This window comes from Emys orbicularis, chromosome 4 (assembly GCF_028017835.1).
Source record: "Emys orbicularis isolate rEmyOrb1 chromosome 4, rEmyOrb1.hap1, whole genome shotgun sequence".
In the NCBI taxonomy this organism is placed as follows: domain Eukaryota; kingdom Metazoa; phylum Chordata; order Testudines; family Emydidae; genus Emys; species Emys orbicularis.
The window spans coordinates 120,655,571-120,671,176 of NC_088686.1; the positions used below are offsets into that span (position 1 = coordinate 120,655,571).

At 44.5% G+C, this 15,606-nt stretch overlaps 1 protein-coding gene across 1 annotated transcript; it reads right to left on the reverse strand.

Annotated features, from left to right (window-relative positions):
* Window positions 1–1,348: 1,348 nt before the first annotated feature.
* Window positions 1,349–15,310, reverse strand: LOC135877182 (L-lactate dehydrogenase A chain). Its single transcript, XM_065402561.1, has 8 exons — window positions 15,222–15,310; window positions 9,091–9,225; window positions 7,801–7,918; window positions 5,002–5,175; window positions 4,249–4,422; window positions 3,127–3,244; window positions 2,413–2,536; window positions 1,349–2,172 (listed from the first exon to the last, which is right to left on the reverse strand). The coding sequence occupies exons 2-8, from the start codon at window positions 9,214–9,216 to the stop codon at window positions 2,008–2,010; spliced, it is 999 nt and encodes a 332-aa protein (XP_065258633.1). The 5' UTR covers window positions 9,217–9,225; window positions 15,222–15,310; the 3' UTR covers window positions 1,349–2,007.
* Window positions 15,311–15,606: the final 296 nt, after the last annotated feature.

The following is a 15,606-nucleotide window of genomic DNA, read 5'->3' on the forward strand; positions in this document are numbered from 1 at the left end:
CTGATGAAGGGAAATTGCCTCATCCTTATTGGAGTCTGACTCTGAAGACACCTCCATGAGGAGTTTAATGCAGATGACATGAGCTGCTTATTCTGGAGTTGGATCTATGGCCACTAGTCCTTTAGGTTTTCTTTCATTCAAGATTGCAGTTTTGGTTGAGGTTTTTTTACTGTCAGGTAAGTACAAGAAACTGCTTTCTTTCCCCCCCCCCCCCCCTTCCCAAATCTCCAGTAATTATTTTTCCTCCAACTAACTGGTCCTGAGAAACATGCCCAGCTTTCACATTAATCAGGAGCTGTGTATACCTCCCTACTTTCTTTCTGGATCTAAAGTGGGACAAAGGATCCTGCACTTGTGGTCTGTTTCTTTAAATTACAGTCCAAGGGCTGTAACTCACTAATCCAATTTATTTTTTTCTTGAAGGAAGAAAGATACATCTTGACTAAAGTCAGCTTGCTACTAGAATTTAGGGCCCTTATTAGTAGAGTACTTGGAGGTATTCCCTACAAAAAAGGTGACCTTTTTCCCTCCCGACCTTTAATAAGGTTTTCAGTGAGTATCTATAGTAATCCATTCCCCCCCTCTTATTGCTGTTCTGTATGGTTTGTTAACAGCTTCTATTAGTGCATTAAGTTTTAGGGAAGCTGCTAGCCTGCTTCTATGTATGCACTAGCAGCAGAGACTCCTATTATGGCATACCTTTGTTCTGATTCATTTGCCTGTCAATCACCTGTGGAGAGAGGATGGATCCCATTAACACAGATTGCAGCATTAGTCTCAGTTCAGTTTTTCAGGTAAGGAAAAAATGCCCGTGTTTTTCTTTTAGAATGTAGTTTGCATTGGTTTATTTTTGAAGTGTATCCTTGCTATTTAAGCTAAAACTTGAAGTATTTTGTGTGTTTTAGTCTTAACCTCGAGTGCCAAAAGTTCAGCTACTAAATCCATATTTTACATGTGAAAATATAGAAAACATGCTATTCAAGAGTACTGAGCCCCTGTAGTCTCTGCTCAGCTATTTACTGAGATTTTTTATGTAATAACTAATGAGTTAGTAAAAAAGAACCCCCCCCTTAACTGAATATTAACTAGCTAAGGTTTGAGATAATGGGGCTATAGAAACAGAGGCTGTGTTCATACTGAGAAGCTGGATTTAAATATCAAGCTTTTGTGGAGGTGTACTCCTCTCTGCATCAGGCTGACTTAAATCTCGCCCAGTATCCTGCCTCTGAAAGGGGCTAGTTCCATGTTTTAAAGGGACAACTCTGAACAGGGCAACTTTGTGTGATCCATTCCCTTTACAAAAGCCATGTTTGAGCCCTAAAGTAAAATTAGACAAGGAAACAGAAGTAGCAGTTCATGGTTTATTTGGTGTTAGGGCTGGTACAGTTGAATGCTTGCAGTGGCCTTTACTTGTTGTATACAGAAGTCCTGGTTTTTACATTTCTAGGAACCAGATTTACAGCTATTCCAGTATAGTACACAAAAATTAAGTTCTCCAGAAAAGGTATGCACAGAGATTCCAAAGCAGTTAAGAAAATACATTTGGACCTGCAACAAGTTGAGATCTTTAATCTATCAGTCAGAAAGTTGGTCAGAGTTGGTTTGCCCCCCTCTTCCCCCCATCTTTTGTAATACAAGAAATACATTGGTGTCTACATTTATTACACAGTTGTGAAACCAATTATATTCTTCTGAACTGACATGAAGCTGAGAAAGAGGCAGAGGATTTTGCTAGGCAGTGTTTTACAAGGAGTGCTAGATCTACTTTACACCACGTAACTGTAAATGATAGGTTGTGATCCACCTCTGGCTACAAATACTGGTTTTGGTGAATAGGAAAAGCCACAGAACAGTTTCCTACTCTAATTTCAGGAAACTGAGTTGTTCATAGATTTTAGCTTTAAATGTTTCTAGTCAGTAACCTACATCAAAGGACTTGATCTACTTGAAAAGTGCAACAGACAAATCCCCTATACTGTTGTATAGTGAAGTGCTAGGACAGAAGAATTAAAACTGCAGTTCCTTCTGGATTCCCCAAAGTGTATCTGCACTCTTCCGTAGCTTCTCTTCCTCCTCACTCTTCAGAGTCATCTTTACTACATCTGTAATGCCACTATTTCCCAACACACACGGAACACTTAGGAAGACATCATCATGTATTCCATACATGCCCTGAAAAGGAAACAGAAGGATATTACTAGATTACATGGTTTTTACAACCTTGGTTTACTTTATTTTTTCAAGTATTAGCCCATCAGGTTACTACTTCCTTTAAGCCAGTGGTCTAAACTGTTAACCAAATTTCACAGGAAATTAGGTAGCTCTGGCTATTAATATGTACAGCTGTAAATTAGTTTACCTCTTAACACAAGAATGGTGGAAGTTTCTCTATTTTAACAAGCTGCTGCTTACCTTTACCATAGTAGAAATTGGGTGCACCCTCTTTAGGTTCTTCATAATAGTTTCAGCTAGATCTGCCACAGAGAGACCAATAGCCCATGATGTGTATCCCTTCAACTTGATCACCTCATAGGCACTGCAAAGGTAAAGAACTTGCTTTACATTTTCTAAAAACAAAATGGTTAAACTGAAGTTTGTTATAACTTGGATTATGGAATCTTAAGACAATGGATATGATTTAAAAAAAATCACCTAACTCAGCTGCACCGGTCCCACTGACTTTTAGCAGGACTTGTGCCCTTCTACAGGATTAAGCACTTCTGAAAATTCCACCCATTTTGTTTAAAATCAGTCAAGCACCAAGGTACCTATTAACCAGATTTAAAGTATTGGGTTCTCTGCACTGAAAAAAAATTAGAGGTTCATTATTACTCCCATCTATGTAAGAGTTCTTGGGCATACAAGATTGCAGCTCACCAGAGATCATTAACATGTTTTCTCCATTAGACTGGTGAATGTTAGCCACCAAGGCATCCCTATTTTAAATTGTATCTTTTCCGTATCTTCACATTTGTTACTGTTATGCTGATACTGCAGCAGATACTTATACCATAACTGAGCACAGCTGGTTAGAGACAACATATTTGCTCCATTCGACATTATGTACTATAATTCTGTGCCATTTAAGAGTAAAGCAACTTGTTCTAGTGTAAAATTGCTCTTTACCTGTCCACCACCTGTTTGTGGACCTCTTTCCAATGCTCTTTGTCTGCATCAGTTCCTAGGTCAGGGTACAGAGCCTTCAGGGAGACACCAGCAACATTAACTCCACTCCAGACAGGTACTAAGATAAATACACAAAATTAACGAGTTACTTCACAGTATAGAGCAGTTATCAATCCACCAGACAAATCCTAATTTCACTCTACCCAAATATAAATGGACAATTAGCGTAGCACTTGGTAGAGTGAATCTGTTGCCATACAAGTGCCATTGCAGCTTGGATGTATGAATTTCCTTTTTTTAAAATGTTAAAATTAAGGTTTATATATCTTACAGGATTAAAATAAGTCTCGTGAACCTAGTCCTGTTTGAGTGTCTGAGCCCGTTTCTTTACATTTGGCATCTCAAGGTTAAAGGTGGTCAGTTTGGGTTTTTTATTGGTCAAGGAATGAATTGTCAATAAGGGACTATTTAGATAGTTTCATGAGGGGTTGGGGAGGTGAGAAGGGAAAGGAATTTTGAAGTCTCCCCTTCCCAGACAATGCTGTTTCAACAATCACTTGAAGGTGTGTTGAACAAAAACAATACTCCTAGGTACTCCTGGCCCAGACCGGCACTGAAGTTCTTCAACGTAGGTTTTGAGAGAGAGGCAAAAAAATACGTGAAGACTTTATTTTAATTCCAGTCACTGAGTCTAGTGCCGGTCTGACAACAGCATTTTTCAATAGTCCCTTGCAAGGAAGAGCTTCACCCTCCCACTCCTTCAGCTCCCTGCTGGAGACTTCTGGGGAGAATTGAGTCTGCAGGTTTTGGCCCTTCTTGGGTTACAGTAATGACCTTTTCTAACAGAACAGGCCAAGTCAAATATAGATCATCTACTGTTACCACATTCCACAGCTAAGTTAAAGAAGGCAATGCTTGTTTCCTTAAAATTGCCTCATGTGAAGGTCTGAATGAGCAATTCTTTGCAAAAAATTTAATATTGGTGTTTCCTGCGAACTTGGTAGAGTTTTAGTCTTGAGCCCCTACTACACAATTTGTGATTTATTAAAAAAATAAATAAATAAAAAAAAACCCAACCCACTAATAGAATAAGGCTAAAGATAAGTAGGGCTTCATACGTACCACTAGAATCTCCATGCTCTCCAATTATCCACCCATGGCAGCTTAGAGAATGGATGCCCAGTTTTTCTCCCATGAGGTAGCGGAAACGGGCAGAATCCAGATTGCAGCCGCTACCAATAACACGGTGTTTAGGAAAGCCACTGATCTTCCAGGCCACGTAGGTCAAAATATCAACTATTAATACAATAGCCAGGTTAGTAAAAGGATGTGATGAAAGACTAATGAAAAATTCTAATGCCTTGTTTGACAAACAGTTTATTCCAACTGATTCTTGTGAGGGTTCTATCTGCAAGTGGAGGTTGTTTTGTTTTTTACTCTAAATATGCTGAATAGAGCACAGAACTGAGATACACCTTCCCAATATCTATCTAGTTGCTTATTAGCAAAACCACCTTTTTAGCTGCATGACAGAGGCTTAAATTACACTCATTGATCTAAAAGAAATATCAGCCTCCATTACACACAGTCCTGCTTCAAGAGCTTTACAGAAGCAGTTATAGGCAAGTTTAAACAGGAGGGTGAGGCTTAATTCTCAAATAGGCAATGTGAAGATTTGGGGGGGGGGGGGGGGGGGAAGGTCACTGCATCATCCTCTTCCTAAGTTCTGGGCCGAACTGGGAACTTGAGGCAAGTGGTCTCAAATCCCCAGCCCAGTAAACTATATCAGTTTTCCCCTCTCTGAAACATGCTTCCCTATTCCATAAGAGCCAGGGAACCGAGAGGGTTTTATTAAGCAGTCCTAACAAGCCTGACCTGGATTTGATACGACAAGCAGCATGCAGTTAGGGCTGTACTTGACAACATTGGGAATGATGAATTTGAAGATGTTCACGTTGCGCTGGACCAAGTTAAGACGACTCTCTCCTTCTTGCTGGCGTGCGCCAGCTGTGATGATAACCAGCTTGGAGTGTGCAGTCACGCTGTAGTCTACAAAGAAAGTGTCAAACATTAATTCTTTCCACAGATAGGAACTCTAGGCTTGTTCTGAACTACCATCCTCAAGTTAGAGCTCACAAGTCTGAAGGTGCTGAGAGGCCATAGTTAATGGAATATAGTGCTCTCCTGATAATCAGTTATCTTCTGCTAAGCAGAGATAATTACATCAGCTTCAATTTGTTGCTGCACAAGTTTCTCTGATACTATAGTAATGGGGGGATAAATGAGTATGTATCAACATAACACTCCTGTGAGATAGGGAAGCACCATTATACCCATGCTACAGATGGCAGAGAGACTAAGTGCCTTGTCCAAGGTCACAGGATGTCTGAGGCAGAGCAGAGAATTGAACACAGGTCTCCTGAGCCTCAGGCTAGTGCCCTAACCACTTCTCCTGACTAGCTCTTTATTGGAGTGCGGAGGGTGTTGAGCACTCTTCTCTACAGCTATGAAACATGGACACACTGTAGCAGACACTTGAAGCAACTACAGCATTTTCACATGCCCGGTCTGTCTTTCACATGCCCGGTCTGTCTCTCCCATGTAACATCAAATGGGCAGATGAGATACCAAACAAGGTCCTGGACCAGTGCTAAATGACTAGCATTGAATCCCTGATAATACATGTACAACTTCGCTTGGCAGGTCACCTCATACAGACGGATGATACACAACTCCTCACAGCCACATTTTATGGATGGTTGAAAATGGGAGCATGTACACTGGGAGGCCAACAAAAATATTAAAACACTCCCAAAGCTTCTCTAACAGCTGTTCAAATCAACCCTAACACATGGGAAGCTGCTGCGGATAGATCAGGCTAGTGACAGACCTGTTGGTCTCTGGTTAAAAGCCAGTGAGAATAGCAATACACAAAAAGCTAAAGAAGCACAAGTGAAGAAAGCAGGCTGTGGCAAAAACATATGGCCACGTCTGCAGCTCCCTTAATTGGCTTACATTCACCCAAGAGCACTCACTGAAACAAGGACTCATGTCAGCTGTAACTGGAGACTCCAACAATGGAAGGAGGGAGAAGAAAGCCCTGTTGGAAAGACTCAAATGTTACATCCCATGGAATGTGTGTTTTCTTTAAAGGAAATATACTGGGTGCACTGCTGCTCATGGTAGCCCTAGAGAGAAGCCTATCTGGACAATAGCGGCGGTCTAGGTAGTGGTCTTGCATGCGTCTCTGGCTCGTGTCAGTATGGGGTGACATCTTACAATTTAAAAAAAAAAAAAAAAAAAGTGCCTCTGTTCTGATAGGGACTGCCTATGGATGAAGGAATTACTCCTTGGCTGAGAAATAAGTAAACTATGCACTAACACTTGCCATAGTCACTAGTTACTGTGAAATTTAAACTGGCATGATCTGAGCTGTTTATAGCCAATAGGAGTGGTAGACAAGAACACAAGTCATGGTGGTGATCAGCCAGCTGCAGAGAAAAAAAGTGATCTAGGAGGATCATACAGGTAAGCTGAAACACTTTTTTTTTTTTTAAATAAAAGGTTCTTAACATAAGTTCTAGCCCCAGTGGCCAATTCCAGAACACAGGAGTGTTCACCTCCACAAGCTTTAAGGAGAAGTTACAAATTCAAATTTGGCAGCTATGAACCATTTCTCCCTCCCCCCGAAAAGCTACAGTGAAGGGCAACAAATCAATCAGTGATATGGAACAACTTGCCTATGAGGAGAAATTAAGAAGAGAGACAAGTAAGGGCAGGGGAATACGATAGAGGTTTATAAAATCATGACCGGTGTGCGCGATGCTGGAAGACTGGGCATCTTGTGTCAAGGTCCCCATGTCAACAGAATACTGACAAATGCATAGCTGGAATCAATCTGGCTCACCAGTGTGGTTACAATAGGTATTAGAATTACAGGAGTGTTTGTTTAGCCTTTATTAAATGGGTGGGAGTTGCTGCATGCATTAACATCTGTAGTCCATATTGTAAGGTAATATTTGAGTGGTTGTATTGTGAGCCTCTGTAAGTCACCAGACAGGAGAGGCGTATTAATTAGTGTGAAAGGCTGATCTTCAATGGAGACTCCATGTTTAGGCTGTTCTGGTGCTGGAGGAGTTTACACTTGATTGGTTGTGAGTGCTATACTTAGATTTGCGATACACAATCTGGAGTTTGTGCCCTGTTTCCTAATTAATAAGCAGCACGTTAACATCCATAAAGTACTTCACACAATGCAGAGTCAACCTCTTGAACTCGTTGTCATGGAATGGTGAAGGCCAAAATATAATTAGGTTAAAAAAAGAACTAGACAAGTTAATGGAGGATAGGTCCGTCGGAGGCTATTAGCCAAGATGGTTAGGGATACCACCCCATTCTCTGGGTGTGCCTAAGCCTTCAGCTGCCAGAAACTAGGACTGGGTGAGAATCACTTGAAGTTGCCCTATTCTGCTTATTCCCTCTAAAGCAGCTGACACTTCTGGTCTGACCCAATATGGCCATTCTTATGTTCTGTATGAACAGAAACAGATTAACACCTGCTGTTCAATACTAGGACTAGAAGATCGAGTAACACTTGGATGAGCAACTGTGTATCTGAAGTGATGGTCTCCATTTAGAAACTATATTTAAAAAATAAACCCCCAACACACTAACCTTTGCCAGAGACAATTTTTGGTGTTCTAAGAAAGAGACTGCCATGCTGGAGATCCAGCATCTCTCCTCTCAGCTTGTCCTCTATGACATCAACAAGGGCAAGTTCGTCAGCCAAATCCTACAGGAGGCCAGAAGCACAATTAAAGACCAAGTCAGTGTGCTGGGTTTCTGAATTAAAATGTTTCACTAATCTGTGAAGTCAGACTTCAGAAAGATGGCAACAGCATAAATTAAGTGTAGTTAGCCAACTGTTGCTGGTCAGGATCAGAAAACTCATTCTAAACCAAATATTTTAGTTAGCTGGAACTTCTATCAATGTGCTAGCTTTTTTTGGGGGGGGGGGGGGAGGAGTATTGAAACTTGCAGTAATTTTCTTATCTGTACTGCACCTCACACAGTGTCACTAGACTGGAGTGCACACGTTTCCGTGCATGTTAACCTGAACAAGACAAATGGTTTATGAAGCATATTCCAACAGCTAGCAGTTTATAAACGATGACTACATTACAATAATGAAAAGCAAGCATGGTGTAATCCATAGTATGATCAATAAATGGTTTGGTAATTCAGTGTGGAGAATGCAGTTCAGATTTAGAACAGACCACAGTCCCCCACCCCCAAAAGTTCCAGGAAAAGATTACTTTCTAGAAATGACATTGCATACTCCGTGCAATACATACATTTACATTCAGTCCAGCATTTTTCATATCTAAGCTGGAATTACTTCCAGTACACAGTGGAATAAACAATTCACCAGCTCAATTTTCTCCTTGTTTAAAGCCAAACAGCTTTAGGCATTCTAGCAGTACAAATAAAGGTTTGGAATCCAGATATAATCTATTCTGTAACTATTCTAGCTATCTGCCCAGGGTGGATAATTTCAGTAGAACCCCATTTATCAGACCTTCCATTATCTGGCTCTGTATTAACCAAACAATCAGCACGCACAGGTCCAGAAGCGGGTGATCTTTGTGGCCACTAGACGGCACTGCAGCCTCACACTTTCCTATTCTCCATATTATATTTTTTCATTATCCAATCTGGCCTCAGTCCCAATTAGATCAGAAATATGGGTTCTGTACATGAAAGTCAGAAAGCTGGCAATTGTTGGGGAAACATTCTAATAGTAAATGTTATTTGTTAGCTCATGTATAGCAAAGAGGAGTGAATACCTATATTCCAATTGGCATTTACAAGGTGCAAAAGCCAGCCGGATAAATTAATAGTTCTAGCTATTCTCCACAGCTTTCTTTGGTCCCAGATGGAGGATGGGTAAACCTTGACACTCACCTTCATCAGGATGCTGATTGCACAAGCCATGCCGACTGCGCCAACCCCAACCACAGTGATCTTGTTGTGGGCATGACTGTGCTCCTCTTTGTGAACGTTTTGAATGAGAAGTTCCTTAACAGACATCTTGTAGTGCTGAAAAGAATTGAAGTGTCATGTAATTTCTCTAAGCATATGAGTTATTACTGTAGCTTTGAAGTGAACTCAATGTGCATATAATCATGGACCCTGTTACTAGATGTAGCACAAGCAAGGAAGTTAGGAGTGACCACATAACTAAGACAGTTGTTGATGCCGCTTGCAAGAGCGAGGCCCAAAGTGTACATTCCCGTTGAGAACCTGTGGGTCACGAATAACTATAAATTGATTTAAATATACAAAGCAAGCTGTTTAGGATTTGCCCCAATAAGGTGTTATGAGCAATGATTATACAGTTGGTGTAGCGCTCCAGTAACATGTTCCAATATTAGGATAGACGATTTTTTAGTTAAATAAAGTCACGTCTCTGGGTTTCAGAATACAGCACTGTCTGGCAACGGATATTCTACTGCACCAGCAGCAAGGGGCTGGTCTTCACTTAAAATGCTACATCTGTGCCACTGCAGCTGTGTGGCAATAGCAGGTCTGTGTTGCCACTACCTATGCAGATGGGAGGGCGTAGGTAATCCACCTCCCCAGGAGGCAGTAGCTAGGTTGACAGAAGAGTTCTTAACTATGCCACTCCTGGATTTTTCCCACCCCTGAGCAACGTAGTTATGCTGACCTAATTGTCTAGTGTAGATCAGGCATAGTACTAGAGCTAGACTCCAGCTAGGTCTACACTAGAAATTACTTTGGTGTAACTTACAGCACTCAGGGGTGTGAATAATCCACACCCCTGAGTGATGCAAGTATACCGACCTAAGCGCCAGTCGGGACAGCGTTACGTCGGTGGGAGAGGTTCTCCTGCAGCCATAGCTACAGCTGCTTGTGAAGGAAGGAGTTAAGCTGACAGGAGCGCTCTCTCCCAGCAGCTTAGGGCGTCTTAACCAGAAGTGCTCCAGCGGCACAGTTGCATCGGTGCAGCTGCTGTAGTGTAGACATAGCCTAAATGACCTACTAGGGCCTTTCCGTATCTTAAGTTCTAGGATATGAGCAGGAAAGACTTAAAGCTCACTTCAGACTTCCCAGTCATTTAAGTGGGAGTGGGTGACCAGACTCCCTAAATTCTCTTGTTAATTTGTTTTAAGGTGCATTTGAGGAATTTTCATTAATGAGCCAGTTAATTTTTGTCCCCTGGGTAAAATATTCTTACACGAGGAATACACTGCACCTCTGGCTGTACAAGCAGAATAGTTTCGCTATGGCTTCTGCATTCATAACTATTTCAGCTGCATGTTGCACCACAAGGGAGATAGGAGTTAGGGTCTGGTGAGGCAGCATGAATATTCATGAACAGAGTTTTAAATATGCCATTAGTAATATATCCAGTTCTTCAGTCACATACCTGCTGGTTAGGTACCTGGCACTATATGGTCCACGTATGTCATTTGATTGACAAAGATGGTCAGTTGTTTGGTGGGAAAGTCTTTAAAATATTACTTAATTTGAGCCACAGCTTAGGGGGCTGGTTCCTTTATTTAAGTGTGTAAAACATCCCCATTGGAAAACAACCTTAATGTTTACCATTACTTTTAATCCAATCCGGCAAATTGCTAGTAGTTTAAGGCTATGGGGGATAACTTTGGCTGGGATGTGGGAACTCAGTCTAGAAGAGGCTTAGGACACAATTTCAAATTCCACTGACATAAGCAGTAACATATAGGGCAAAAGCTTTTCAAAAGCATTTAAGTGACCTACAAGCTTTTGAAAGTGTTCCCCTCCCCCATGTTTATTCATGGATATCTGAGAGACGTGCCGCTTCTTCTGACGAGCTGTACAAAGCCACTATCATCCCTCAAAGACAGGACACAGAACGGGCCAGAACAATGAACCCCCTGCTCAGGGCCGGCTCCAGGCACCAGCTGAGCAAGCTGGTGCTTGGGGCAGCAGATTGTTCGAGGCGGCATTCCGCCCAATCCTAGGGCGCTTTTTTTTTTGTTCCGCTCCGGCCGCCCTGTAGGGGACGGCAGAGCGGAGAACCAGAGCGCCCTCGTGGCAGGAGGCGGTGCAGCGGGAGGGGCCGCATGGCAGTGCCCCTGCTATAGCCCTGGCCGCCCCCTTCTCTCTCTCTCTCTACCGCCCGCTCCCTCCCCCCCGCCAGTCCCCCTGCACCCGCACCGCAGGTTTGGGGTTTTTTTTTTTTTTTTTTTGCGCTTTGCCGTTCTGCCCCCCCCCCCCTTTTTTTTTTTTTTTGCTTGGGGCGGCCAAAAAGCCAGAGCCGGCCCTGCCCCAGCTACAGCATGTCCCTCAGGGTCAGCACTGAGAGGTGCAACTTTGCACTGCTACGGCTCTGTTTGTCCTGTGGATGAAGGGATTCAGTAGCTAGGGGCTATGATTCTGGCCCCTTTCAGAGGCACTTACATATACTTCAAAATAAACTGCTTCTCTCTCCCACCAAGGGGAGGAAAAGACAGGAAGGACAATCCTGACCACCCCTGTGAAGTGAAAGGCACTTCACTGGTTCTCAGTATGTACAGATAGGCACTGGAAATTCTCCCCTGCCACTCGGTGTCAGTATAACTGGTCTTTGTGGAGGAAGGCACCCCAGTGGGGAGTACTGGTCTTCAAACTCTAGCCTGGAGTCACCTTAGTGTTTTTCCCCCCAAATTCAGACCCCATCCAATCTTGCTGGTGTTGATACAAGGACTGACTCCAGCTCCCAGTTCCTCCAACAGTGTGGTAGGCTCCAGCTGCTCTTCTAACAGAGGCAGGGTGCAGTTACCAGTGGGAGTGAGGAACCACCCAGCAGAATCAGAAATGGCACCCTGTGGCCCAACAGCCTTTGTCTTCAGGCTCTAAGTTCCAGGAGAGCCACTGTTGCCATTTGCCCCAGTAGCCAAGTTCTGTGCAGCCAGGGGAGTGAGTAAAAATAGCTGCCCAGATGTATGGGGAGGGAAAACAGGACTTGCTGTGTTAAGCCTGTGGGACAGGTTTTGCCCAATGAAATCTAGGAACAGGGAAAGATAATGGGGTTTTTGTTTAACTAAACAGCAGACTCCATCACTTAGGTGTTTTAGAGTATGACATATACACAGGGACTATGAGTCACTTCATCTTCCTATCACATTGCATCTCATAAGCAGCAGGGTCTCACTGTCTCCTCTGTCTAAAGTAGGTTACAGTTATGGCATTCGATAAATGATAAGTGTAAGCTCTGCCAGGCTGTCTTTAGTTCATGGGGTACAGAGTCTAGCATGAAAGGCCCCTCAGGGCCTCTATGCAGTACAATACAAGTTAAGAATGCCAGTTTTCCTATTTCTTGCCCCTAGCTGTATGGCTCAGTGGACAAGGAGATCAGAGTCATGGGCTTTGACATGGAACATCTCTGCTTCCCAGAGCACTGTAACATGAGATACCCACATTTTCTCCATAGGCCAGATTTGTCCTTTAAAGCAGGGGCTCCCACACCATGCTATGTTCCATCCCTTCACATCACAACAAAAAAAATTTTAAAAGGTGGTACATGAACCAGTAAAGATTGGGACTGCTGCTCTAAAGCATCTCCACATGGGCCAAGTCCTCCATAAGATAAAATTTAGATAGAAAATGATACATCATGTTTGGATCAAGAGCCAATAGAAGTATTTCATCAACTGTAAAATATACGTTTCAGGGATATTATTCCACCCAAGGAGTTAGGGATAGTCATGAAGAATCAAGCATCTGTGCACAGCATGAAAGCTAGTGCATAGATCCATTGTCAGGTGAAATCAATACTTGATTGTATCTATTTAATATGTGGTTCTGTACCCAGGTTGTGTTTTAGGACTTGCGCTTTGCAAGATGGATTTTGCTGGAAGTGCTTTACAACCACAAGCTTTTCAAAGGGTCTCCTTAAGCACGAGGCAAATTAATTATAAGTTAGGGCATATTTAGGAGCTAAAAGCAGAGCTATCACCACGAGGTTTAAAAATTTTTTTAAAAAGTGATGCCATGTAATAAGAAAGCAGTGGTAATTTATAAAATGCCCACCTCTAGAGAACTAACCGAGGACTCCTATGACTCAGACTTCGCTAACAGCACTGGCTCCATTCTTCACCGATCAAATGAAATAGCTATCTAAGACAGCAGATACTGACCCAAAACACAGTGGTTGGGGTTTGGTTTTGTTTTTCACAATGGTAGAAACATTGGGCATGTTTGTTTAAACAAATGTTGCCACAAATATTAATTGGGTTTTTCCCCCTGCACTGTGTCATGTTTGCGTAGCTGTACTTCTTCCTCACAGAGCATCAGATTAACACAGTGGGGTGTTGTATTGTAGCTGGAATCCAACACAGAACGGGCTGTCGGGTTGCCGAGCCTAATGCCTTGCCAGACCCAAGTGCAAATGGCCATGGCTGGGCTCCACACCACCACCAAGGGGCAGTAACTGGAATGCCAGCCAAGGCTGTTGAAGCAGAGCATGGCAAAGGGCTCTATGAGCAGAGGCAGAGATGGGGATGGTGGGAGTCCTCGAATTTCACCCAGCACAGGCTCAGAGGTTGGACAGGTCTCTGACATTTTAGGAGTAGGTACACACCACCATCCACCCTCCCCCTGGCTGCTCCCTACAAGCCCTTGCAGTGTTCCTGCCTGCAGTGAGCTTTGCTTGATCAAGGTGGGGGCTCCCTAGTTTCATCTAGGTAAGATCAGCCCGAGCACCACCTCAAGCAGCCCAGTGCTGTTTCAGGTCCTGTGTGTGCTCAGTCCTGCTCCAGCAAAAGGGGGTGGTGACTAGAAGAGGGGGTGGTGGCTAGAGGAGGATTAGTCCTCACAGTGTGTTAAAGGAGCAGCTGAGTTCTGACTCTGCCTGACTAGGGGTCAGGGTCTGCTGCCCCATGGAAGAGTAACCCTCCTTTCATTCGCATGCCTAATCTGCCGGCGAGCCGCCTCCTATGCCAGGAAGAACTGCAAGCGCCAGCCAAGCTAACTCCCATCCTGGACATGGATTTCACTTCCCCTCACCAGCTCCAGGCAGAAGCTAGCCCCACCTTCACCCCCCAGAATTCATCATGCTGGGTTGCCCAAGGGAAAGTGCTCGGGTGTGTCTGGGTGCAGTAATCTGGAGAGGAGCAACGAGGCTCACTGAATGTTTTGCAACCCTCCACGCTAAGCGACCAAGCCACCAGCAACCGCAGGATTCTCCCCCCAGACAGGATCAGGTCTTTGCAGCTCAGGGACCCTAAGCAAGCCCCTAAAGGGGATCAACTAAGCAAGAGCCTGCAATCTGTGTGGGGCACCATTATCATCCCCAGGGGCATGCCCATCACACAGCAAGGAAGCATCCTGACTGGGCTCAAAGGTCAGCAACAGTAAAACGATAATTGCATGTAACAGCTCCACAGCAATGACTCAATCTATGATTAAAGCGGATATTGCAGCTTGGGGAAGAACTCAGAACACAGGGCACGTAGCCACGGTGCCCACTGCCCCAATCCACCTCGTAAATCACAGTGACCCAGAGACTGCAGCCAAAATCACCATAACGTCCCCAAAAATATTGTTACCTAGGGCTGCTATAACCCTCCCAGTGCACAGGGGTTGTATAACAAACCCTTGCACCCCCCAAAGTTACAGTGGGCCAGGGATCATATACCCGTAACTCATGTAGCCCTAAAAGCAATTCAGTTACTAGAGGTTTAGTAGCCCTTCTCTATACCTCACACCCAAATCGCAGTGACCCAGGGAGCACTGAAGAATTATAACCCATTCAACGCTCCCGCACAAAACAATCAGTGACCCCGGGGGTTATATAAACCCCACCACCCCTGTGACTCAGGGATCGCAGCACAGAGCCCTCCTACCCCTCCCTCAAAACAAACCGATGAGCCAGTGGTGTATATAACTCACCCCCCCCAACAAAAAATAAAAATGACTCAGCGGATTATGCAACTAACAGCCCCCCCCCCCCAAAAAAAACCCCGTCCTAGCGGCCCCCCGCGTCTCTGCACAGGACTGCCCTTGCTCCAAGCGGACGCTGCAGCGCTTTACTCCCACCTGCGGCTTACCTGGGCGATCTAGCTAGCAAAGACTGCACGGTACTAATCCTCCGGCCCGCTCCCCGCCACCACTGCAGTACCGCTGCTGGGGGGCGCGGGGGGGATATAAATAGGGCTCCGCGGCTGACGTGCGGCCAGCGGGGCGGAGCGAGCTCGGCCAGCTGACTGCCCACCAGAGCCCAAGTGGGACGTGCCCGGCTGCACGTCTGGCGCGGGGGCTGGGCCGGTGCCGCCGCCAGGGCGTCTCGGGGTGCGGGGCAGGTGTAACTGCGCGCGTGGTATGGTAGGAGAGCAGCGCTGGTGTCGCGCGGCGTAGCAGGGGGCAGAGCCCAGCCGAGGCGTGGGGATAGCTGAACCCCCGCGCTGTTTGCCAAGGCAGCTCCGGGATCTCTAC

Bases quoted from the DNA above. Each gene is read 5' to 3' on its own strand.
- LOC135877182 (XM_065402561.1), bottom strand. From the start codon at position 9,216: ATGTCTGTTAAGGAACTTCTCATTCAAAACGTTCACAAAGAGGAGCAC. The intron at 4,423-5,001 runs GTCAGGCTTGTT...TTGTATTAATAG, and splicing joins GCTTGTCGTATCAAATCCAG to TTGATATTTTGACCTACGTG. The intron at 3,245-4,248 runs GTACGTATGAAG...TATTTATCTTAG, and splicing joins AGAGCATGGAGATTCTAGTG to TACCTGTCTGGAGTGGAGTT.